Source organism: Lepidochelys kempii, chromosome 7 (assembly GCF_965140285.1).
Source record: "Lepidochelys kempii isolate rLepKem1 chromosome 7, rLepKem1.hap1, whole genome shotgun sequence".
NCBI lineage: Eukaryota > Metazoa > Chordata > Testudines > Cheloniidae > Lepidochelys > Lepidochelys kempii.
In genome coordinates this window covers 98001204-98028966 of record NC_136386.1, presented here as the reverse complement: position 1 = coordinate 98028966, position 27763 = coordinate 98001204, and the positions used below count along the sequence as shown (strand labels likewise).

At 40.0% G+C, this 27763-nt stretch overlaps 1 protein-coding gene across 2 annotated transcripts in view; it reads right to left on the bottom strand.

Moving 5' to 3' along the window:
* The window catches only part of STK32C (serine/threonine kinase 32C), a 253843-nt gene that overhangs the window by 100777 nt on the left and 125303 nt on the right, over positions 1–27763 (bottom strand). For both annotated transcript variants that reach the window (XM_073353977.1, XM_073353975.1), the window contains exon 2: positions 4909–4964. In XM_073353977.1, the coding sequence (XP_073210078.1) occupies positions 4909–4964 (56 nt within the window). The remainder of the gene's footprint in view (positions 1–4908; positions 4965–27763) is intronic.

Here is a 27763-nt window from a genome sequence, read left to right as displayed (position 1 = left end):
ACTGTGCTAAGCACTGAACAAACACAGAACAAAAAAAGACAGTCTCTGCCCTCAAGAGCTTACAATCTAAGTAAAGCAGAGGGTGGCTACAGAAAAGGGGTGTATGTTATCAGGATGTTTCTATGTCACATTCTGTGCACATTAAGGCCAGCATGAATTGCAGTCTTACAGTACCTGCCCTGGCAAGATGGCTATGCTGGGGCCTACTGGAGGGGGCAGAGTAGGGCCAATTACATCAGCTCTTTGGTGCTTTTCCATCAGGGGAATACTTCCATTGCCCATTGTGGGCTACATATACTGCTTTCACAAAAGCAAACTAAATTTGAAAGCTAAGGACACAATGCGTCATTTACCACGGCAGCAGGCACTGATGTTAAGCTGTTCACAGCCTCCAGAATCAGTAAATTGCTCTATAAGGAAAAATATCTGTTAGCAACATTACCTGATGTGCTCTTTAGGGGCAGAACTGAAGACACTGCCAGAGCCTATGAATCTAAATCACTGTGCATGTTATAGGCTGCAAGGCAGACATTTTGTTCTGCCTAGTTCTCTATGCAAGATAATATGACAGAGTCATCAGAGGACATTTATAATACCTTTTATGGTCAAACATGTACAAGTATTTCAGCACCTTCATATCTCTGATCTTTGGTAACAAATTGAGGGGCTACATTGCTAAATTTTGCACTTGTTACTAATTCACATACTAAGTGAAATCTAAATATTAAATCTATCTATTTAGCAAAGCACCCCAAATACATCTTAGAATTACAGGATATTGTTCAAGGAATTCAAAACTTTATGGTGAAAATAAATTGTAGACCTCTCCTGTCACACTAAAAAAATAAATCTCTTTATCTCAGTCATTTTGCCTTGATGGAAATTCTATTCTCTATGTCTATAGTAACTAAATAGTGAAGGAGGGTTATAGACACAACAATAAAACATTCATGCTTCAACTTCTCTGGCACAGTTTTATATAGCTAATAACAGGCTTTTTCACTTTATATATCTTTAAATAATTAAGAAAATTACATTAAGTGTAGCAGGTTAAATCTGACAGCAGGGGAGATTTTTAAAATATTAGATCTATTTTACTTAACACAAAGTAACTTCATATATTCTCAAAGACCATAATTAAATATCAGCTATAACCACCCAAAAGTTTAAACAACCATAATAAAGTAATATTTTTTCAAGATTGAGAAATGGAACCTAATTAACAGGATTAAAATGCCTTGGTTGTAACATTAATAAGCACTCTTAACCTTCTGGACACTAATTTTCCCACTGTATGTGAGAGCAAGACATACTTTGCATAAAACCCTGGTTAATTTATTATTTTTTTTTATTTGTGTTGAAGAATCACCTAAAGGGCCCAGCCCTGTTGTGCTGAGCACTGTGTAACAAAAAGATGGTCCCTTCCGTGAAGACTTTATAAAATAAGACAAGAGACAACAGGAGGATACAACAGGCAGACTGCAGGAAACACAAAGTAACAGTAAGTTCTGGTATGATCTGGTAGCAGTCACAGCACTTCACTGCCTAACCACTGAAAATTTCAGAGGACTTTCCCTTAATGTTTGTACAAATCTAGGGACAGATCCTCAACTGGTATAAATTGACATAGGTCCATTGATTTCAAAGGAGTTATGACAATTTACACCACCAGAGGTTCTTCCCTCTACAGTTTTTTATTCATTCTCCAGTGTCTGTGTCATAAATATAAAGGGAAGGGTAAACCCCTTTGAAATCCCTCCTGGCCAGGGGAAAGCTCCTCTCACCTGTAAAGGGTTAAGAAGCTAAAGGTAACCTCGCTGGCACCTGACCAAAATGACCAATGAGGAGACAAGATACTTTCAAAAGCTGGGAGGAGGGAGAGAAACAAAGGGTCTCAGTCTGTCTATATGCTGTTTCTGCCGGGGATAGACCAGGAATGGAGTCTTAGAACTTTTAGTAAGTAATCTAGTTAGGTACGTGTTAGATTATGATTTCTTTAAATGGCTGAGAAAAGAACTGTGCTGAATAGAATAACTATTTCTGTCTGTGTATCTTTTTTGTAACTTAAGGTTTTGCCTAGAGGGGTTCTCTATGTTTTGAATCTAATTACCCTGTAAGGTATCTACCATCCTGATTTTACAGGGGGGATTTCTTTATTTCTATTTACTTCTATTTTTATTAAAAGTCTTCTTGTAAGAAAACTGAATGCTTTTTCATTGTTCTCAGATCCAAGGGTTTGGGTCTGTGGTCACCTCTGCAAATTGGTGAGGCTTTTTATCCAACATTTCCCTGGAAAGGGGGGGTGCAAGTGTTGGGAGGATTGTTCATTGTTTTTAAGATCCAAGGGTCTGGGTCTGTAGTCACCTAGGCAAATTGGTGAGGCTTTTTACCAAACCTTGTCCAGAAAGTGGGGTGCAAGGTTTTGGGAAGTATTTGGGGGGGAAAGACATGTCCAAACAGCTCTTCCCCAGTAACCAGTATTTGTTTGGTGGTGGTAGCGGACAATCCAAGGACAAAGGGTGGAATATTTTATACCTTGGGGAAGTTTTGACCTAAGCTGGTAAAGAGAAGCTTAGGAGGTTTTTCATGCAGGTCCCCACATCTGTACCCTAGCATTCAGAGTGGGGAAGGAACCTTGACAGTTTGTAACACCATCTTAGAAATGTGACATTTTACCTCTTCATGTTTATTCTTTTCTGCTTGAGACATTAATTATTTTATAACCTATGACTGAAAATATGTCTGTTTTCATTTCAGAACAACCTCCTCTCTGATTTACATAGTAGTTCACTATGATGATACATCATTACTAGCCCCCATCCCATGTGGACTCACAATGAATCCAGCAGGAGTCCATGTGAGTGGATCCGGTCCTTAGTGTGTCAGAATGACGAATATGATAGCTCTCAGTGTTGGTCAATGACCTGTTGCTGTGTATCCACAGGGGAAACACAAGATAATATTTTTGTTGGGAAACATTAAAATAGTGGCTGTTTTGTTTTGTTGGGTTGATATAACTTCTGTAATTTTATGCAAGTTATGTCATGTCTCATCAAGGCAACGGTTGGTTTTTTTCATTCCCAATTGCTTCCTCTGACTTGTCACTCTGTAGATTTTAATATTTTAACATACAGTTTTAAAAAACTGTATGAAAACATGGCCATATTGGCAAAATGAGACCCACGGTGCTTCGGGGAGAGAAATCCTCCCATCTTTGCTTCTGTAGAGTTCCCTGACACCCAACCACATTACTGAAGCTTAGCAAGGAGGGTAGAGCTTGGTACACATTGAGCATTATAGCTCTGGTTATCCATATATATAGTACTTCCCCTATATTACAGAGCTCAGATACCATTGTAATAGGTGGGTACAAATAAAGGGAGAACAAAACTGATTGCCCAGCAGGTTTCATCTTAAGGGCCGTATTCTGATCCCTTTATTCACACTAAATAGAACTTAATTCTATTCCAAATAGTCCCAGTGAGTTCAATGGAGATATTCATGGAGTAAAGTGCTAACCAAAATAAGACAGTCAGACTCTGGCCCTCAGTATTTGATGCATAAAAACAAAAAGAAAAGAATAACAGCTTCCTTGACAGTACTCTGATTATTTCCTAGGTTATTACTAGGGGAAGGTGAAGCTGGTGAAAACAGTGTTGCAGCATTCTTTGCTCATCTGTTATGTACTTTGCAAAAACTTCAACATTTCATATTTTGCAAAACTTCAAGGACCCATTTCCCTGCCCTCACCCGCAAGACACCAGCTTGTGAAATTCACCTTTCGCACAAAGCTTCACACTTGCAAACTGTCATGTAGTGGTGCTGTGGTAGCCAAATTTGGCAATTTTCCCAATGTGTTAAAACCACTGCTATTTTTGCTCTTAATCGTTCGCAGATGCCTCAGTTGATCAGAGGAGATTTCAGAGGGAAGTTGCCCTTAGGACACACTAAACTAAATGTGATGTAGGCAGCAGAAGAAATATGGCACTGCAACAAGCTCCTGTCAGCTCAGAGTTAGAGGGTGGATACCCTCAATGCAAGGACACACATGGCATGTGGTGAAAAATAAACTGTGCAGAATATAAATATCAAAGACAGAAGCACAGTGGCCTAAACTCACGTCAATGTAATTCAGGCAACACCAGAAATGTAATAATTGTTCAGGAAAGAATGAACACACACACATATGCAATATTATTTATAATATTTTACAATTAATGTATGTATCTTTTTCAATTATCTATCTCAATGACAAAGATATCTAAATTAGGAAACAAAGCAAGCATCAAATACTAGTGCTGCTCTGATTTTTAAACATGCCCCACACATACTATATTTATTATTTCTCAAAACAATAAACAAACAGCCCCCTTAACTACAACTAGTTGCTCAGAGAAATAGAGACCAAATGGCTTCTGAGAACCCTCCTGATCACATAATGTCAGCTCACCCAATTAAGAAACCGGATGCAGTACCATGGGACTTATCACAGAAATGTAGGGCTGGAAGGTACCTTGAGAAGTCATCTACTCCATCCTCCTGCACTGAGGCAGGACCAAGTATACCTAGATTATAATGAGCAATCACAACCAACAAACCCAGCTTGGAAACAAAATATATAATACATAGTTTTGCCATGGAATTTTCAGTTATTCTAGTAGTTAAAAAATGAATTGTGTGCAATTTGAAATGTAGCATCTCAAAAATGCTACAAGTTTACAGATGTGCCAATGTCAATGAAATATTTTCTTGACTAAAAATTTGCCCACCTCTACTTACCACCCATCATACAAGAAAAATTCACTTTCAGGATTATTATTCTTGCTACAATAAATAGTTTGTGCATAATTTGTTTTTAGTTACAATGCACCTTACTGAGCTCATGAATAAATTCAACTTCTAACTTACCTTGCCAAAGCTTCCCTTCCCGATTGCTCGGAGTATCTGGAAGTGGTCAAAATTCACTACAAAGTAAAAACAAAGGAGTTTTAGTTTCTCATTTCCAGATATTTTCCTACCAACTTCTTAAAAAAAAAACTTAAAAAGAAAAAAAGGGAAAGAGATGAGTAATTGATAAAAAGTACATTTTACCAGTTGGACAAATTCTTGCCAAAAGATCAGTATGTTCCAGAGAAGAGTTTTGTTTAAAGAAAACCAGTGGGATGGGCCCTTTGTATCAGCTTTAAAGGTAATTGCTTTAGGGACTCAGTCCCCTTAGCTTGTTAATGGCCAGAATCTTCTAGTTTCTGACTCCTAAAGTTCCTTTTACTCCCGGTTCCTGGATGTCTCATGCCCTCTATCTACAAAAGTAAAAGGACCCAACTTTGATACTCTTATGGTGAGCAATACCTCATTCCATGAGGAGTTGATTTTAATGAAACTACATGTGAAGTATGGTACTATTCTGTGTTGGTATCATAGAATGTGTTGTACTGTAGTGACTCGGACTGGCCTCTGAACAGTCCTTTACCAAGTCCTCTTTCTCAGCTGATGTTGTTTGACTTTCACCCACAAATTGTACAGAAAATGCTCTCTAGTATAGTTGTGTGTTTAATTTTTAAAATTTTTTAAATGTATATCGAGATTTTAAAAAACAACTAAAACTCAACTGATTTCAGGATAATGTCCACAGAGTATGGGGATAGGCACTTATAGACATGTATAGTAATATATAAATAACAGTTCGTTAAGTTACATACCAATATTAAACTGATGTATCACAAGTTAAAAAAAGCCCCACAAAACACAAAAACTTAACCTAACAAAACGGAGACAGTGAATGAGTGCATGCGTGTGTTAAGAGTTGTATGGACGGAGGGCTCAGGGACACAATACAAACAAGTCCCACTGCTAAAAATATCCCATTGCTTTTGTAATCCATAGTTACAGATGGCTGCTGTTCTTGTACATGAAGAGCTTATTACTGTGCATGCAAGTGCTGCAGCCAGTTTGGCTATTACTTGCTCTATCAAGAAGCCAACATGTTAAGGATGGGCCATTGACTTCTGTTCTCTGGATTTTTGTATCCGCCTGTACTTTAGCTGCTAGTGATTCCAGAGACATAATGAAAAATAACGGGGAGTGGTGAGAGTGTTAATCTAATACTTTAAGTGCAATGTTGCTATGTCAGCAGCCATAGCAACTATAAAATTATGATTACTAAATTACTGCTGTGATCTAATCTCTCCAAAAATTAATCTCAAATGAAAGGTGCTATGTAGTCCTTCTGTCTACCTAAATAATGATATATCTCCCAGTACCATTGATTTTGAATACCTCAGTGACATTAACAAACATATTATCTCTGATGATGATGGTCACCTCAATTTCAAGGGCAATGTTGACAATCATAGTTTTGTACAAATGGGTCTTTGCATGACTCCATAGACCAATTCAGGAAGAACAACATTACCCCACTGGCCACGGAGCCATTTGACTAGTTGTGTTGATTGACCTGCACATTGTTCCTGTGGCTGGAGCTGTGTGTCCTGCTGCTCCACGTGATTTTTCTCAAAGTTGTGGATACCACCCTTATGGTGTGGTGCTACGCAATATGATCAATCGACAGTTGCTCAAAGGTTGAATAGAAAATTTTCTTTCAGGGTGTCTTTGAAGTATTGAATCTGACCTCAACGCTTACGATGGCCAGAGCTTAATTCAGAATATAAAACTTATTTTGATAGATGGGTCTCAGGCATTCGAATTACACAGCTAGTCCATCTCAACTAGGCACAGACCAAATGAGCCTTGATGCTGACCAAACCAGCTTTCACCAGGACTTCAGTGTTGGAAACCTGGTCCTGCCATTTGATGTCCAGCAATCATTGTAGGTATTGCAAGTAGAACCTCTCAAGCTTTTTAATGTGTCATTGAAAACAGGTCCATGTTTCACACCAGTAGAGCAATGTGATGAGGACATCATGGACTTTGACTTTTGTCTGTATACAGATTCCATGTTGCTTCCAGATTAAGTGATAGAAGTGACCATACGTGGTGCTGGCTTTCTTAATTCATGGTCAACTGTTGCTTCATTGTTCAACATACTGTTGAAATAGGTAAACTGACAGCATAGGGCGTGGTACCTTCCAGTCTTATTGACAGGTCTTGGTAAGGTTGTTGAGGAGCTAGCTGGTATATATACTCCTTTTCAGTTTTCATTCAGCTGATGGTGGGGCCAAAGTTATGAGGCGCTGCAGCAAAGCAGTTTGCAAGAAATTGTAGTGCTGCTTCAGAGTGCGCCATCAAGGCACAATTATCAGCATAGAGCAGTTCCTGGAGCAATGTTCCTATCACCTTGGTGTTTGCTTGTAGATGGGAAAGACTGAAGAGCCTACCAGTGCAGAAGTGTATAAAGACACCATTTGAAGCATCACAAAGGGTTTCCTCTAGCACTGCAGCAAATAAAAGACCAAAATGGCTAGCAGCGAGGACACATCCCTGCGCCACCCCATTCATGATTGGAAATATATATGTTTGCACTAGGTCTTCCAGCAATGCCTTCATGGAATTGCTGAATGATGTTAATAAATGCGTCTGGACATCCAAATTTACTCAGCAATTTCCAGAGGGCAGTGCAGCTGACCCTATCAAATGCCTTAGTTAGATTGAGAAACAAGATGTTGGTGCTATTCACGACATTTTTCCTGTAATTGTCGAATGATGAAAAGCATGTTATGAATTTTCCTGTAGTTGTCAAATGATGAAAACCATGCTTGCTGAGCATGAAAGCCACACTGTGACTCAGATAGAATGTTGTGGATTATTTGGGTCACAAGTCAGTTCAACAGGATCTGTGCAAGAATCTTGTCAGCCACGGAGAGCAAGGAGGTACCATGGTAGTTACTACAGTCACTCTTTGAGCCTTTACACTTATATATTGTGATAATGTTGGTGTCTTTCAGTTGTGGCAGTATAACTTAATGTAAAAAATTCAAAGAGCTTGTCAACTGAGACAATTTCCTCCATGTTTGAAAACCTCAGCTGGAATGGAATTGGGACCAGGGGATTTATTATTTTTCATTACTTGAACAGCTATCAACACCTCAGCTTGTGTGGGTGGATAGGCAAGTGCAGAAGATGTAGACAGTTTATGGACATTATCCAGCGACTTCTCAGAAACAGTAGATGAATGATTAAGTAGTTTGCTAAAATGTTCACACCACCATTGGTGGATCGCATTACGATCTGTGATGACAGATTCATCATCAGCATTTGTTATGGTACTAAGGCAGATTGAGTAGACCCATACACAACTTTGACCACCTCACAGAAATCTTTCAAGTCATGATTATCAGCAAGGGCCTGTAGTTCCTCTGCTCTACAGTCAAACCACATATTTTGCATTTGCTGGAGTCTGTGTTAGAGCATTCTGCAAGCTGACCTATAACTGGCCTTTTTTGACCCAGAGTGCAGGTCATCTAAGAGTGCAGCATGCACTTTTCACTTGACATCAAGGAGATTCAATATTTCAAGGCCATTATAATTGAACCAGCCTGTATGACACATTTTGTATACCCAACACAATCGACAAAGATGTTATAGATTGTGTCCCACAGGGATACCCATTGGGCAGATATGTCATCACTGATCACTGGACATTAATAAATGTATCATCACTACATCCTGGGAGATGGAGAGGTATTACTATCCCCATTTTACCAGTGGAGAACTGAGAGCCCATGGTCACACAGGAAGACTGTGGAAGAGCCAGGAATTGAACACAGATCTCTTGAGTCCCTGGCTAGTTCCTTAAACCAAATAAACGTCTTTCCTTTCTAGGGCCCTGATCCAAAGCCCAATGGCTGCAAAAGATTCTTGGATTAGGACCAAAGAACAAAATATTGTTACATGACCCAATCCTGAGGTCTTCACTCAGCTCTTTCTCAGAAAAATTCCAATTGACTTCAGTAGGATTTTGACATATGAAAATGGATACGTATTCTGAGCCAGGCGCTGATTTGTCCAGGCCTCAGGGAAGTATTGAGAGAGAGAGAGGGAGTCAGTCTTCTCTATAGCAGCATCTTCTCTTTGTGGGAGCCTGCAGCAGGCTCTATGAAATCAGGGTGGGGAGGTCCATGGAGTATAATCCTTCTGGGCAACCTGCTGGGATTCTATGGGAAAGTTCACTAACTTCTTCCTAAACCCCCTTTGTGCTGAGATCCCCTTTTGTAAGCAAGGATCCGGGGTCTCTTAGCTAGAGGAAGCTCTGGCCATGCTTCCAGGGACCTGGGGAAAGCTCAGTACCAAGGGACATGCCCAGAGCCTCTATGAAGATGGCTCTGTGCCTCTTGTGGATCCACGAAAGCAGCAGAATACAAAGTCTAGAACCTTGCTCCTTCTCCCGTGTGACAAACCCTAACTTTTGCAGGAGGGAATTTGGAGCCACAAGGGGAGAATATTCCCGAGTTACCTCCTTCCCTGCTCCCTTCCCATTAGATTTAGAGGGAACAGTCTGGCCCTGAGTAAGGACCCAATGATTTGATTTAGTATTAAACAGTAATATTTAATAAATATTCTAGTTGAAACACACAACTAGACTACAGCTCTAAGAGCTAGCATATATTTCTGAGATGTTTTTGACAACAGATTTAAATTTTTCACATACAGAAAAAACTATTTTATGAACTTCTGTCTGTGAGAAATACACAACGTTCAATTAAAGTGAGCATGTTTTAAGCACAGTAAATTTGTTTTCTTGGCAATTAAACTACAGGACAAGGTTTCATGATCTGGGGAATTCCTAGGAAGTTTTATTCCTGAAGCAATATTATGGTTATTTATTACAAAGACAAAAATTCTTATGTCTGAAACTGCATAGTTACATAAAAAATCTTTTTTTTTCATATCCATGACTACAAATGAGCTAACAGCACATTCTAGTCCATAGTCAAGATATAACATCAAATATGCACATCAACTACATATGCCCTTGAGCTAATCTGTAAAGAAATGTTGCATTTAATAAATTAAATATGCAGTATCCATTTACTTTAGGTACAACTGAAGTTATATGAGTGGCTGCTTATTTTTCTTCAGTTCCACCAACTTCTTTTCGAAAGAGGTAGGCAGCTGAGGTTCTAATAACATGCTTTGTGTGTATAAAAAGATCTTCTACACTTTCCACAGTATGCATCCGATGAAGTGAGCTGTAGCTCACGAAAGCTTATGCGCAAATAAATTGGTTAGTCTCTAAGGTGCCACAAGTACTCCTTTTCTTTTTGCGAATACAGACTAACACGGCTGTTACTCTGAAACCTAACATTTTTTTAAATGACAAAACATTTCTACAGAATATGTGATTATCTCTGAAATAGAAATCCTTAGCTTGCCTAGTACAATTATATATGCTCTGGAGATTTCACCTTTTTGCAAGTGACACGAGAAAGCTGTCTTTCACTAACCACTCGAATACCTTATTATTTTTGGATGATTTGTACTAGCCTGAGTCATGAATAAATCCTAGTGAAGAATCCCATGACACATACTCCCAACAAGCAGGAAGATGACAGCTGTTGCCTAGTCACAGGACCACATTCACCCACTACTTTGACTTCAGTGTGGCATAGTTTTGACAGTCATACTCTGTAAATAAAATCATGGTTTGGCCTGAGGTTTCACTGAAGGAACCTAAAGCGGGCCAAGGGGGAACCTGAAAACTTTTATAAATTATAAATAAAATGGAATGTAGCAAAATAATATAATGACATTCAGTTGTTAATAAAATTGCCATCTTGTTTGGTTGAAATGCTCCAAGGCGTCCTTTGTCAGATTCTTATGAAACAACTAAGTTAATTATTCCTATTGACTTTCTGAAAGCTCATTTTCAGCATGTCCCTTTTAGTGAGGGGATGGTGGGTGGGGGATTGCTGGGCAGAAAGCAGTCACTTTTGTCAGATGAGACAAACATCCTCCCCTGGGATTCTTCCTGGCATCAAACAACAAACTATGATTCATAACTGAGGATAACATGCCATGATTTTGATCCGTTTGTTTCAGACTGTTTGCTTTAAATTTCAAGGAATGCATGAAAAGCAGAAGAACGGCAGTTTTTATGCTGCTTTAGAACGTCATTAAAACTCACACTTTGCAATCCACCAAAAACTGATGTTCTCCCCCTCCCCGACAAAGATGTAACAGTAGATGCTGCAGTGAGCTCTCTATTAACTAAGATTTCATTGTTTTATAAAATGTACTACAATATATTACCAAGTACAGTGGATTTACAGCTCCACTTTGCCAGCAGCTAAAATTCATTTTATACCATTTTTTTTTTTTTCTGCACATAATTTTTATGCAGGATTATTGTGCTTCAAGTTACAATGTGAGATCTTTTTAGTCCCTATGCCAGATATTTCAGAACTGTATTTCTCCATAATTTTTATTTCTCTGTTTTATTCCACATGTATACAATACAACAGCTGAAAATGTGGCAAGATAAAAATAAAGCATTGCCACTATGGTCCTATTAATGGACATATAAAAATACAAGGGTCTGATCTGAAGGCTTCGTCGGGAACAGATTTGGGCCTCAAGTGTCTACATAGAGATGTGCCTCAATCCTGATTACAGACCCCGGACTCTTGGGAAAAATTCCAGCCCATATCTGGGTCTGGACACTACAGGTAGTTTTTATGTCTGGGTCAACCTAGGACAGCTGTCCACTGCTTGCATCACAGGATAGTGAGGCGTTTACTTAAAGGATTGTGCCTCAGAGATGTACAATCCCTTCCCAAGCAGCCTGGTGTTCCGGTAAAATGAGTAAAAAGAAAAGGAGGACTTGTGGCACCTTAGAGACTAACAAATTTATTTGAGCATAAGCTTTCGTGAGCTATAGCTCACTTCCTCGGATGCATTCAGTAGAAAATACAGTGGGGAGATTTATATACATAGAGAACATGAAACAATGGGTGTTACCATACACACTGTAACGAGAGTGATCACTTAAAGTGAGCTATTACCAGCAGGAGAGCGCGGGGGTAGGTGGGGGGGAACCTTTTGTAGTGATAATCAAGGTGTGGGCCATTTCCAGCAGTTGACAAGAACCTCTGAGGAACAGTGCGGGGTTGAGGGGGGGAATAAACATGGGGAAATAATGACAGGTTTCAGAGTAGCAGCCATGTTAGTCTGTATTCGCAAAAAGAAAAGGAGGACTTGTGGCACCTTAGAGACTAACAAATTTATTTGAGCATAAGCTTTCGTGAGCTACAGAGCTGTAGCTCACGAAAGCTTATGCTCAAATAAATTTGTTAGTCTCTAAGGTGCCACAAGCACTCCTTTTCTTTTTATGGGGAAATAGTTTTACTTTGTGTCATGACCCATCCACTCCCAGTCTCTATTCAAGCCTAAGTTAATTGTATCCAGTTTGCAAATTAATTCCAATTCAGCAGTCTCTCGTCGGAGTCTGTTTTTGAAGTTTTTTTGTTGAAGAATTGCCAATTTGAGGTCTGTCATCGAGTGACCAAAGAGATTGAAGTGTTCTCCAACTGGTTTTTGAATGTTATAATTCTTGACGTCTGATTTGTGTCCATTTATTCTTTTACGTAGAGACTGTCAGGTTTGACCAATGTACATGGCAGAGGGGCATTGCTGGCACATGATGGCATATATCACATTGGTAGATGCACAGGTGAACGAGCCTCTGATAGTGTGGCTGATGTGATTAGGCCCTATAATGGTGTCCCATCATCAACCTCAGCCTGGACCAGTCCACACAACAGATCCACTTCTTGGACACGACGGTGCTAATAAGCGATGGTCACATAAACACCATCCTATACCAGAAACCTACTGACCGCTATGCCTACCTACATGCCTCCAGCTTTCATCCAGACCACACCACACGATCCATTGTCTACAGCCAAGCTCTACGATACAACCGCATTTGCTCCAACCTCTCAGACAGAGACAAACGCCTACAAGATCTCTATCAAGCATTCTTACAACTACAACTTTCACCCACCTGCTGAAGTGAAGAAACAGATTGACAGAGCCAGAAGAGTACCCAGAAGTCACCTACTACAGGACAGTCCCAACAAAGAAAATAACAGAACGCCACTAGCCATCACCTTCAGCCCCCAACTAAAACCTTTCTAACACATCGTCAAGGATCTACAACCTATCCTGAAGGACGACCCATCACTCTCACAGATCTTGGGAGACAGGCCAGTTCTTGCTTACAGACAGCCCCCAACCTGAAGCAAATACTCACCAGCAACCGTACACCACACAATAGAACCACTAACTCAGGAACCTATCCTTGCAACAAAGCCCGTTGCCAATTGTGTCCACATATCTATTCAGGGGACACCATCATAGGGCCTAATCACATCAGCCACACTATCAGAGGCTCGTTTACCAGCACATCTACCAATGTGATATATGCCATCATGTGCCAGCAATGCCCCTCTGCCATGTACATTGGTGAAACTGGACAGTCTCTACGTAAAAGAATAAATGGACACAAATCAGACGTCAAGAATTATAACATTCAAAAACCAGTTGGAGAACACTTCAATCTCTCTGGCCACTCAATGACAGACCTAAAAGTGGCAATTCTTCAACAAAAAAACTTCAGAAACAGACTCCGACGAGAGACTGCTGAATTGGAATTAATTTGCAAACTGGATACAATTAACTTAGGCTTGAATAGAAACTGGGAGTGGATGTGTCATGACACAAAGGAAAACTATTTCCCCATGTTTATTCCCCCATCCCCACCCCCCACTTTTCCTCAGACGTTCTTGTCAACGGCTGGAAATGGCCCACCTTGATTATCGCTACAAAATGTCCCCGCCGCCCCCCTTCCCCCCCCGCGCTCTCCTGCTGGTAATAGCTCACCTTAAGTGATCACTCTCGTTACAGTGTGTGTACGTTAGTACCCATTGTTTCATGTTCTCTATGTATATAAATCTCCCCACTGTATTTTCCTCTGAATGCATCCGATAATGCATCCTATAGCTCACGAAAGCTTATGCTCAAATAAATTTGTTAGCTTCTAAGGTGCCACAAGTACTCCTTTTCTTTTTGCGAATACAGACTAACACGGCTGCTACTCTGAAACCTGGTAAAATGAGTGTGCTGCATAAGCTAGAATAGTGCAGCCTGCTTCCCCTGTGAAGGAAGGGGACAGAGCTATGGTTTCTCTAGTATTCCCTGAGTTCAGTGACTGCAGTCGTGATTGGTCTTTGAGCAGGATACACAAAGAGGGAAAGAGTAGCTTGGTGCATTTACCATAACCCATCCATGCACTTGCCCAACAGCCAGTTACCATCTATGACAATGGGCTGAGCCTTGCTACCAGTTCCAAAGTCCCTAGAATTTTGGAAACATTCACGCTATGATCAGATTTGAACTTGGCAGCTCACACGCCCACATAATTTGAATGTGACAAATCTTTCATGATGCAATGTCCAGTGAACTCCATCTGGAAGGCTCTGGGAAGAGTAAAAGGAAATGAGGAAAAAACTCAGATCTTAAATATGGATTCATTTTTGTGAATATTTTGGTATATCTTAATGTATGCTCAGTAGGTAATGAGTAATTATATGCACAAAGCACTTAAAATGCACTTTAAATGATATAACATAATGTTTGGTACTTTCTCAAACCAATTGTGCTATCTAGAAAGATAAGAGACGATGCTAAGTATACATTTTTCTCCACTCACAAATAAAACAATTAAAATATATGTCACTGTAAAAAAAATCTTACTTTGTGCCAACAGCTGCCAATGCTCAAATATGTGTGTGCAAATGTTTTCATGAATAAAGCTGCATGCACCCAAATGGAAGCCAGGGTGAGAGTCATTTGGAAATTTGCCTCTAAATATCCCATCCCAATTTTCACACTGTCAAATTAAAAACCATATTGAAAGAAAACCTATCACAGTTTCTAATCTACATTACAGATAGCACTACTGAAAATTTAAAATGGCAAAATTTTAAAGATCACATGTACATTTCACTGTTTATATTATTAACTGTAAGCATGTCTCTCAGCTTGGACAATGAAAACAAGCTAGTTGGATTAATTTTTGGGGACTGCCTATACCGTAGTCAATATCATGTTCTGTCTACTTTGCCAGCACAAAGCTGCAATGACTGGGCTGTAAATAACGTAGGGTGAGGTTTATCATTGTTTACAAAATGACTCATTCTTGCTCTATTAAATAAAATAATGGCAACAATCTATTGATTTTAGTTTTTGTAATAACTTATCTTTACAAAATCTAAGTGTTGAACCAAATTTGACCCGACAGTCCTCTTTAAAACTATATTATGGCTAAATTCCTATTTGGATAATTGCACTCAGACGGCAGTACTTACAGTATATTTGTCCAACAGCTGCAATTAGATACAATATTTTTGACATTGTACTAGGATGCAGACTGATTCTTGTATACAGAAAGTTTGTAAAGTGTTAGATAATTCTTCTGGCTGAAAAGCACCCAATAAAATATTAAGGTATTATTGTTTTATAATAGAAAATATGACTGACTGGCATGACACCATCAAAATTTCTTTTTTACAGAGATAGTTCTGTATCTGATTTAAAAAAAAAGTAAATTCATAGCTCTTTTCAACCTAGGATTATATTATATTACTGTTTGTTATGGTAAAAATCATTGGTATAACAAACCTAACATTGTAATTATTGATACAGAAACATTATTATATGGCCACAATAAACACAGAGGTGTTGCCACAAAATGTTAACAGTTTTTATTCATTGATAGAAAATTTACAGCTATAACTTAGAAGCAATTACCTGCTTCTACCTAGGTCTCAAAAGGGGGCTGTTTCTCCAAAGCTTTGATCCACACCAGTGGAAGAACACAGAGAGAAGAAGACCAAGAATGAACCCAGATGGAGGATGGCTAGTGGAAGAATTTATGGACCAGAGGCGTGGGAATGAGATGAGAAGAGTCATGAAATAACTCAGAGATAATGGAAAGAGACAAGGGCATCCACAATGGATGCTGAGAGATTGAGATAGGATTGAGAGGAATGAGGAGGGCATGAGCAGGGATGTTAGGAGAAATGGAGAATTGGAAAAGGATGTGTGTGGAGAGGCTGGAGGAAAAGGTGGACTTCTGTGGAAGGAGAGAGAGAGAGAGAGTGAGAGAGAGAGAGAGAGAGACAGTCAAGAACTGCAGAAGTGTTACAAGAGAAAGTAGTGGGCCCACTAAAAAACTAGTGGAAGATTGAGGGAGGGGCTACAAAAGGATCAGGAAGGTATGTTAGTGAGCAGAGTATAACAAAGAAGGGTTCCAAAGGGTGGAGACTGGGAGGACAAAGGGATCAAGTAAAAGCTTGGCAAGAATGAAGAGTGAGCATGCCTAGAACAGAAGAGCTAGAAAACACCTTAAGTTGTCGGGAGAGTGGGGAGATTGGAGGTGACCTGAAAGGAGGATGATTTTGGAAGCGCTCAACAGAGGTGGAGAAGAGGGCCAGCAAGGGAGCACCATCTGGAGAGGCCTCTGTGCAAATAACAATATACACTCTGTGGTTAGATGTTGGGCTATGTGTGTGTGTTTTCCCTGTGTGCTGCCCCAGCTTTGCACAGACCGTCGGCACAGCAGACCTTGAGCAAACCACCCAATTACCACAAGATCCGTTAAGGTATGAAGGCACCAGGCCAGGTTTATTGTTGATAAAGCATGGTAATAGCACCTAACAGACTCTATGAGGATGTATGCCTGTAACAATGGATGCAGCTCAGTAAATGGTGGAACTTTCCATTCCCCCCTTGGCTGGACAAAGATACTCCCTCTGAGATACATTTTTATATCCTGATATAAACAAGTTAGTACTGCCTCTGACATAGTTACTGTCCCCCTGATGTGGCTAGCTATTACCCATCACCTTGACATGTTGGTTCAATCAAAACATCTCTATTATGTACTGTCATCCTGCCCTTATCTTTTAGGAGGGGTCAGTGTGTTCCTGTTATCCTTGGGGAAAGTTTTTATACCATCCTTAATATCAGAATGTGTTTGCGTAAGTATTTTGTGCTTAGCACTTCTTAAAAATGTGTATTTCTGCATTATCAGCCCTGTTTTTGCCAAAGTCTGCAAGCAGGTCCTGCCTCATACCAGGCCTCTAGTACAAGAGCTTATATCTCAGGCTCTTTTGCTACCACACTCTCTAATTACAAGACTTTTGTTCTCCTCTCCCCTTCTTATAGGCTGGAAAATATTTAACATATGGCCTTCATTTTTGTGTAACAGGGTGGCTCCACATTGTGTAAGAATCCCCTTGCTTTCTTTCATTTCACTTTCCTTTTATTTCTACTGAAAAAAATGTATTGGAAATGCACATTGGGTTTTAGTCTGCACTATTTAATGCTGTTCTGTTCTGCCCATTTGCATCTACAAGCAGGGGCGACCCATCCATATAGGTGAACTAAGCAGTCAGCTAGGGTGCCAACTTAAATGGGGCACCAAATTTGAGGGAAAAAAATCAAATTTAAAAAAAAATGAAATGAAAAAAAAGGAAAAAGATGAAAAAAATACAAATAAAACAACAAAGATGTCATTATTTAAATTCCTGTGCGCGTAGAGAGGGAATATGAATTATAATTCATTTCTCTACATTTCTGAGAATTTATTAATATGTCAAATCTTTTATTTAATGCAAAAATAAATAATATTTTAGGGAAAAAAATTTAAATTTGCGACATAGGGTTTATTTTTCTCAGGCTCAAAACACTGTTGGGAGGTTCTGACTCGCCATGTGAATTCTCTAACTGTGAAACCACTTAGTCAGACAAGATGGGAGAGTCGCATTGATGCTTTGAAGCCTCTTCACTATGAACTTGGAAACATTTGTGATACCCTAATTAAAATTTCTGATGATACTACCTTTACTGGATCATCTGGCAATACGGCACGTTCAGATGCAGAAGCTCTTGCAATTGGCCTTTCCAAGTTCAAATTTGTGACTTCACTCATTTTGCGGTATAATATCCTTTTCGAGATTAACCTCACTAGTAAGCAGCTTCAGGAAAAGAACTTGAACATACATTCTGCTATTGAAAAACTGCAGCAAACTAAAACTATTCTGGACGAATTCAAAGTGATGAAGGGTTCGAAAGAACACTGGTAGATTCTCTTGAGTTTGCTGAAGAAATAGACTTTGCGACAGAATTTGAAGCAGTTTGCATTCAGCAAAAGAAACAGCAGTTTTCTTTTGAAGGACGAGACACACCCATTCAGAACCCAAAACAAAGGTTCAAAGTGAATTTCTACTTCACAGTCCTTGATACTGCTGTTCACTTGGTTGATGAAAGATTTCATCAGATGCAGCAGCTGGACTCAGTATTTGGCTTTCTATATGATATCCACAGCTTGCAAAAGAAAACAGCAAAACAGATAAGAGTATTTTGTATAAAACTGGAGTTGGCCTTGACTCATGAAAATTCAAAAGACATTGATGCTACAGATTTGTGTAGCGAGCTTCAGGCTTTTTCAAGACGACTTAAGAAACATTCCACTCCTGAAAAAGTACTGAAGTTTGTTTGTGAAAATAAACTCTCAGACAGTTTTCCAAACATTTTTTAGCTCTGCGCTTTCTTTTAACTTTGCCATTTTCCGTAGCTAGTGGGGAACATAGCTTCTAAAAGTTAAAATTAATAAAAACATATCTGTGTTCAACAGTGGTGCAATGTTAATAGAGCATGAAATAGCTGGAAAACTGGATCTAAAAGAACTAGTAACTGAATTTTCAAAACTTTAAGCAAGAAGAGTCATGTTTTAAGAGCACAGAGTGTTTTTTATTCGGAGTGTTTTGTAAATACAGGTTAAAGTTCATTGAAGAGTTTTCTTTTTTCTTTCTATATTAGATGTGGTGGTAATGGCAGTTAAAGCAGGATAGCGTAATGGATGATTTTGGATTTCTAATAATAAAAATTATAATTAACATTTTAATGCATTTTTATTTGAAATCGGACTGAAATATCATCTAGCTGTCATACAGAAATGTATTCTGAAAATGTCATGTCTCTATTTTATCTGGGCTCAGAAACATTGGTTGGACGGACGGACGGACAGACAAACCGAATAATTAAGCCTCTGTTTAAAAAAAAAATGCTTAAAAAACATCAAAAGGAAAAAAGGGGCAAAATGTTTCCCAGTTTACCAAACCCTTTATCTCAGCCTTGATCTGCCTTTGGGGTTTGGGGGTAGGAGGCGCCGATTGCATGGTTCACCTAGGGCACCAGTTGATGGCAGCTAGTCTAGGACCACCCCTGTCTACAAGAAGAATAAGTAGGTGAGGCTAACGGAAATCCACTGTAGTCTGATTGATTGGCAACGTGAGTGAGTATTAACTGCCCAGGAATTCAGGGAATGCTGGCAGAAAATAAAAGAAATTAAAGGTATAATATGAACCACTTTAAGCACTAAGGAATCACACATACTATTAAAAATACAGCTGTGAAGTCATCTTAGCAGGAGTAAGTTATTGGTACCAGATAGAATAATGTTTGCATTGGCCCATGACCATTCCTACCTAGTGCATGGCTATTAAAATCATCTGTTTTTTCAGTGAATGAAAATTGGAGCGCTACTAAATAGGATGAAAAGAACAAATACCTCTTCCACATAAGTTCTGTATTGCAAAATTTGTAAGTGCTGTTTATCTGAGAAAAATTAAGCTTATTTGTGTTAGCATCCCAGAGAGGCAAATTTTAGCTATTCATTAGCAACTCAGTTGAGCTCCCAATAGGTGCAGTTTTGAAAGCATTAATGAGAAGTCAAAATTATACAATGCAATTTATATATGCCATGCAACTTTCACAACAATCACAAAGAAGAACATATCACACAAGAAGCTGAAAGTGGGAGGGTTTTGGTCAGTCAGTCTTCACCTTTTGTCAGGCTAACTGTGATGATGTAAAGATGTGATAATAGCCAAACAGCGACCAAGCAACTAGGATTTATTCATGACCAGTACTGTGGGATAGCCAGAATGCAAAGTACTCACCAATGCCACTTGAGAGGAGCTGTAATGAAATGACTGAATAAAGGTCAAATATCAGCATTCAGGATATTTTGGATGTTGAATGTTCTTAGGTGCTGCGCTAAATTTTGTTTAGAAGAATGTTGGGTCAGCTTCTCTGCAAATCTATTTCAGAAAATGATACATTTTATGTCAGTACCACTTGCTGAATAGCCATTAGACTGACTTGTCTTTATACTTTGCTAGGAGAATTTTCCTACTTTTACTATAGTAGATGAATAGATCATTCCACTGGTCAGTTTCCTGAATGATTAGCCATTTTCTCCGGACAAGTGCAAAGCCACAGAGTTGAGCAGATCCTCAGTTTGGTGTCCCAACCTCCCCCAGATCACAGGCAAGGAGAAAAGAAAAGGCTCCCTCCTTCCCAAAGAAGGTGGGTGATCTCATACTACGCAACAGTCATGCAGTGTTCACAGCAGAGACATGTCAGCACTTCCCCAGGAAAGAAAAAAAATCAGTTCTAATATTAGCTAGCAACTTAGATGCCAACAAATAGTGAACAGAACTCAACACATGTAACCTTGGTCTCCAGATTATATAGTTAGTAATATTAATTTAAAGGACATCTGCAAATGAAAAAAAAAGTGGGTTAGAAATTAGTCCTGTCTACCAGTGGGAATTTCATCAGTCTAGGTCTACAACCGAGGTTGAAGTTTGCAGAAGGTAACTTCATGGTGACCTAACCTGCTTTCCAGTGAGTTCAGGAATATAGCTGAGCTTTTGGCCCAAGCATGGGTTGCTTTTGGAACTGGGACTATTAGCACTTAGAACTTTTAGTATGTGACACTTTAGTCCTTTTCCTTAAGGAACCCCTTTCTAAAGAGGTTATTGATTTAAAACTATGGCATTTGGGGGCTTTCTAAGATATTACGTGGAAGAATCTGCTCCGCAGTATGATCAGTACAAAGAATGGTTTTGGAGAATTTTTTTCTCCAGACTGGCATCATAGTCTGATGAAGATGTGATGGCTTGTTAGTATTCTTTGGTTATATTTCTATGGCTTGTATCTAGAGTGTTGTTTATTCTGTTGAACCCAGCTGAATGCATGTATTTTGCTTTATTTTAAAAACACTATTATCAATCTACACATGGAGGTTACTATTCTTAATAATAATTATTACAGTAAAGCAAATAATAATGTTTTATGTTAGAATTTCATTGTTAAAATGCAATACTATCAGAATGTCGTTTGTACTTTATAAAAAGCTCCTTAATTGTGACTGTGTGTCACACTGAGAGTTAGGTTCTGTACTTAAACAAAAGCCACAGTAGCTCTTAGGCACAACAATACCTCCTTCAAACTACATGCTGCATAAGACCACAGGAAAGACCATGGCATTTGCTCACCATGTCATAATGCAAGACATGGGAGCAGAGGAGATAGGAGGCCTTGTACAAAATAGACAAGGTAGCTAGTGATGATCCTTTTCTTGTTAATAAAGAAATATGTGGGGAGACAACTGACCACAGGGAGGAGAAATTTGAGGCTCAAGACAACACTGGGCCAAGAAAGGGAAGAGAACAAAAGGGTAGGAGATAAGCGAGAAGGAAGGCATGAAACAACAGAGGCATAAGAGGCATAAGTGAGAAGAAAGAGAGTGAGGGGACTTTCACAGGGTGGCACTGGCCCTTTCAGAGGGAGCCAGGCCAGTGCAGCCACTCTGCAGAAGTCAATGAGCCAGATCCTCCTCTCCCTTACATTGGAGTAAATCAGCAATTACACCTCTGAAGTCAATGAAATTACACCATGTGAACCTCAGAATCAGGCCCATTGTGTCTGAGTTTTGCCATTTTGCTGCTCTTTTCTCAAATTCATTGTTAGCTCAACCACCTGGCTTCTTTTACATTTTAATCACCACTTTTCTTTACAAGGCACTAGTTATTATTTCTTTGTGTCCTCATGCTCTTTACCCCAGAATGAAACAAAAGGAACAGGAAGGTTACTTAAACCATTTAATTCTGTGATTGTGCCATCATAATTATAAAGCTTTACTTTTTTACCCCAGTGGCACAAGAAAACTTTTATAGGAAAAAGAGGCAACAAAATTTCCATTCCTACCACTCTTTCCTTGAGTTCACAAAGCCCAGCTTTGCAGCTCAGCACCCTGAATTAATGATATTCTGCAGCTGTTCCTTGCCAACCCTATAACCATGTTATATAGGAGGAGGGCTACGTTTTCAATGGGTAGAGGTGCCGTTGTTGCTGCATCTTTAGGCACAACTGTGCCTCCAATGTCTGATCCTGCACTATTTAAGTCAGGATCAAGCCCTTAGGACCTAAGGGTATGTCTACATAGCAGCTGAGAACATGCCTCCCAGCCTGGCTAGACAGATGAGATCTAGCTCCACTCAAGCTAGCATGCTGAAAATAGCACTATGGAAGTTGTGGCATGGCTGGTGGCAGAAGCTAGCCACCTGAGCTCAGACTCAGGGAGTCAGCTGGGTGTGTGGTGGGGCAGCTAGTCTGAGCTGCTGCCCATACCACAGTGTCCCCACTGCTATTTTTAGCACGACAGCTTAAGCAGAACTAGTGAGAGTCTGTCTACCCAGCTTGGAGTGTAGACATACCTGTTACAGTTCAGGGCATCTGCCTCTGTATTTCCCTTTAGTGGTCCAGCAAGGGTATGCACTCTCAGGCTCCCAGCTCCCCAGCCATTGCCTTTCTGGGGGAGACTCCAGGGCTGCTGGAACGATTTGTATAGTAGGGGTGCCGACAGCCATTGAATCAAACTATAGACCCTGTATATGATGCAAACTACTTCAAGCCACAGGGTGCAGGAGCACCTCTAGTTCCAGCATCTATGGGAAACTCATGTCTCTTTCTCTTCTCCCTGGGGTATTTCCAGGCTGCACTGTTCCTTGCCCATACTGTTTTATCCCCAGCACAGAGAGGCTGGCCAAGGACGTGTGCTTCAAATATAGTCAGCAGGTGTAATTGCTACAGCTAAGTTATTACACAGCACTTCCTATGCAAGCCTACTTTATTCCTAAGATAAAAAGCATTACAGAGAAAACACATTTTAAAAAAAGAAAAGGACTCGACATGCCAGCTAACAAGCTTTCCTGAGTTAATCCCAACCCTAACATGGATTCTGGCAGGAGCAGTCTTTCAAATCCCAAGGATTTGAACAAGCACACAGGAGACCTAAGGAGGCCCAGTCCTTCCAACCTTTCTCAAAGGATTGGGGCCCGCTATGAACCAAGGCTCCCGCCTATTTGCTGGATCAGGAAGGTGGCCATGAGCCACTTTAAAACAAGGCTATTTATTTAAAAACCCTCTCATTGCCTCTTGGTCCCTGGAGAATCCAGTCTGAACTAGTATGTCACAGAATCATAGAATCACGGAAGTGTAGGACTGAAAAGGACCTCAATAGATCATCTAGTCCAATCCCCTGCACTCAAGGCAGGACTACGTAATAACTAGACCATTCCTGACTGGTGTTGTCTAACCTGTTCTTAAAAACCTCCAATGACAGGGATTCTACAACCTCCAGAGGCAATTTGTTTCAATGCTTAACCACCCTGACAGTTAGGAAGTTTTTCCTAATGTCCAACCTAAATCATCCTTGCTGCAATTAAGCCGATTGCTTCTTGTCCTATCCTCAGAGGTTAAGGAGAACAATTTTTCTCCCTCCTCCTTGTAACAACTTTTTATGTACTTGAAAACTGTTATCATGCCCCCAACCCTCAGTCTTATCTTCCCCACACTAAACAAACCCATTTTTTTCAATCTTTCCTCATAGGTCATGTTTTCTAGACCTTTAATCATTTTAGTTGCTCTCCTCTGAACTTTCTCTAATTTGTCCACATCCTTCCTGAAATGTGGTTCCCAGAACTGGACACAATACTCCAGCTGAGGCCTTATCAGCACGGAGTAGAGTGGAAGAAGTAGTACTCCTGTCTTGCTCCTGCTCGCTCCTGCTAATATACCCCAGAATGCTGTTCACTTTTTTTGCAACAGTGTTACACTGTTGACTCATATTTAAACTTGTGATCCACTATAACCTGCAGATCCCTTTCTGCAGTACTTCCTAGGCAGTCATTTCCCATTTTGTATGTGTGCGACTGATTGTTCTTTCCAAAGTGGAGTACTTTGCATTTGTCCTTATTGAACTTCATCCTATTTACTTCAGATCATTTCTCCAGTTTGTCCAAATCATTTTGAATTTTAACCCTGTCCTCCGAAGCACTTGCAACCCTCCCAGCTTGGTAGCGTCCACAGACGTTATAAGTGTACTCTCTATGCCACTATGTAAATGCACACTTCTCTAGGGGGTGGCCTCAAAGGGTTGATTAGAGAGGAAGTTCATTAGCATCCCCACTCCCTACTAGAGAAGGCACATATAGTGCCACAATAGTGCACACACAATTGCATTTTTAATACGTTACCCCAAAGGTATTAACCCTAATTCAGTACAGCTTAATTTAATTCAATAAAGATAATTTTAATTCTATAAAATTTGTTCAGGATATTGTCAGTCTGTCACAAGACTCTTAATGCTAATTTGCAATAACTGGTACACTTGCTATTTCCAGTGTCAAATATTTGCAGAAAAGAGCTTTAGAACATTGTGAAGTTTCTTACTATGTCCAACTCAAGCAGTAAAGGGCATTGACAAAAGTCTTTTCTCCTTCACTTTTCATTTTAATCTTAGCCTGTCGTTTTGTTTTTACTTAAAAAAAAAAAAAAAGGAGCTGTGTCATCTTTTAAGTTCAACCCTGCCAGGCAGTTGGGAAAACACCTGTTAGTCAGACATATGGATAGTGAGGGGTGGATAAATCACACGTCAAATTATGTGTAAAACAGATTAAAGCAGATTAGAGTTGCTAGCAGCTTAAGAAAGAGCAGTGAGGGAGTTGGGGAAAAAAGGATTTGATCAGTTTGGAAAATGCAGAGAGGATGGGAACTGTCAAGCTGAGCACAGCTGAGAAAGGAAACTGTCAGGAAGTGCATGGAGAAAAGATCAAAACCATCAGAGGCAAAACGGAGAATGAATCAGATAGGTCAGCAGGAGCCGGGAGGTCAGGAATTGTAGGGAGGAGCACTTGAAAAGGATCCTAGTGGCCCTAAGGAGTACAGAGAAAGCATGTGGATAGCAGTGAGCACTCAAATAGGCCATTTAAGTGGCAGTGTAAACACAAAGAGAAAATTAGAGAGCATCGGCAACAGTGCATGAAGGTCTATTCAATGAAGAATAATAGCTGCTTTAAACAGGGCTTTTACAACTTTCATATGGGCCTCACCTGATGTACATTGATGAAGCCCTGTTGATTTCAATGGAGCTATGCTGAGTTAACCAGCTGAGGCCTTCCCATGGTATATATAGCGTACATAATAGTGTAAACATGCTTGTTCAAAATGGACAGGCAGGAGGAAAAAGGAAGGAGAGGTTGCATTGTACACTGGGAAAATATACATTTGTTCTAAGGTCCAGAAGGAGGTGAGAAGCAGACCAACGAAAAGTCTCTGGGTGAAGATAAAAGGAAAAAATAACAGGGGTGATGTCATGGTAGGATCTACTTTAGACCACCTATTCAGGCAGAAGAGGTGAATGAGACATTTCTATAACAAACATATATCCAAAACACATGACCTGGTAGTGATGGGGGACTTTAACTATCCAGACATCTGGTGGAAAAGTAATATGGTGAAACACAATATCCAATAAGTTCTTGGAATGTATTGGGGGCAACTTCTTGTTTCCGAAGTGGAGGAAGTAACCAGAGGAACAGCTAATTTAGACTTGATTCTGACTACCACAGAGGAATTGGTTGTGAATCTGAAGGTAGAAGGTTTCAGAGTAGCAGCCGTGTTAGTCTGTATTCTCAAAAAGAAAAGGAGTACTTGTGGCACCTTAGAGACTAACCAATTTATTTGAGCATAAGTTTTTGTGAGCTACAGCTCACTTCATATGATGCATCCGATGAAGTGAGCTTTAGCTCACGAAAGCTTATGCTCAAATAAATTGGTTAGTCTGTAAGGTGCCACAAGTACTCCTTTTCTTTTTGAAGGTAGAAGGCAATTTTGGTGAACATGATCATGAAGTGATAGATATCATGATTCTACAGAAAGGAAGGAGTGAGAACAGCAGAATAAGGACAATGGACTGGACTCAAAAAAACAATAAGGACAATGGTCTTGAAGTGGCAATACAGCAAATTATCCCCATTCAAAGGAAAGATAGGGAAAATGGAAAGATAGGGAAAATGGGAAGATGCTAATACGGCTACAGCAGAAGCTCTTTAATGATCTGAAAAATCAAAAAAGAATACTACAAAAAGTGGAATCATTGCTAAGGATGAATACAAAAGAACTGTGTAAGTCTGTAAGGACAAAAAAAAGGCTAAGGCATGGAATGAATTACCCCTAGCAAGGGGCATATAAAGCAGTAAGAGGAGGCTTTTTAATATGGTAGGAGCAAGAGAAAGACAAAGGAAAGTGTAGGCCCTCTCCTTACTGAGGAAGGAGAGCTAATAGATGTCACAAAGGAGGGTGAAATGTTTAATACCTATTTTGCTTCACTCTTCTCTTTAAAAAGTTAATTGTGATCAGATACTCCACACAATTAATGATTACAAAAAGGAGGAAGGAACCCAAGCCAGAATAAGGAAAGAACAGGTCCAAGAATATTCCCCGTACAGTACTTATAGAACTAGCTGATGCAATCTCGGAACTCCTAGTGATCACCTTTGAAAAATCATGGAAGATAGGTGAGGTCCCAGAGGGCTGGAGAAGAGCAAGCATAGTACCTATCTTTCAAAAGGGGAACAAAGAGTAACCAGGGAATCATAGATCAGCTAGCCTAACTTCAATACCTTGACCAAATTATTAAACAATCAATTTGTAAGCAAACAGAGGACAACAGGGTTACAAGTAATAGCTAGTATGGCTTTATCAAGAACAAAACATGCCAAACTAACCTAATTTTCTACTTTGAGAGGGTTACTAAGCTTGTGAATGGGGGAAGCTGTAAACTTGGTATGTCTCGATTTTAGTAAGGCTTTGAACATAGGAGCATGTCCAGCAGTGTCGTAGAGGCGGGGCTTCCTCAGCCTGCAAAGCAGAGTTAACCCTTTCGGGCTGGTGCAGGGTAAATACGCCCCGTCACACACCCTACCCCTCAAGACAGGACCCGGCGGTACTCCATCGCCCCTCCCACCCGGGAGTGAAAGTCTGCATTAGCATGGGCCCTACCTAGGCGGTGTAATACTCTGAACTTGTAGGGTTGGAGGGTGAGGTACCATCTCATAACCTGTACGTTTGAATCCTTCATGGTATTGATCCATCGTAGGGGTGCATGGTCTGTAATAAGATGAAAGGGGCTCCCCAGTAAGTAATACCGTAGAGTCTCTATCACCCATTTTACCGCTAAGGCTTCCCTCTCAATGGTGGAATACTTGACTTCTCGGGGAAATAGCTTCTGGCTTAGGTACAGTACCAGGTGTTCCTCCCCATCTCGTTCCTGTGATAGCACGGCCCATAGCCCAACTTCTGAGGCATCCGTTTGTAAAATAAAGAGTTTTGAGAAGTCTGGGTGGAACAGGATGGGTTCCTGGGTAAGATGCTCTTTCAAGGTCTGGAAGGCCCTTTCACAATCCTCCAAACACCGGACGTTCCTTGGCCAGGAGTTCTTTGTGAGGTCAGAGAGAGGGGCCGCTATCGTAGCAAAGTCTGGCACAAACCATCTGTAGTACCAAGCCAAGCCCAGGAATTGTCTTACCATCCTTTTCGTTGTAGGGGAGAA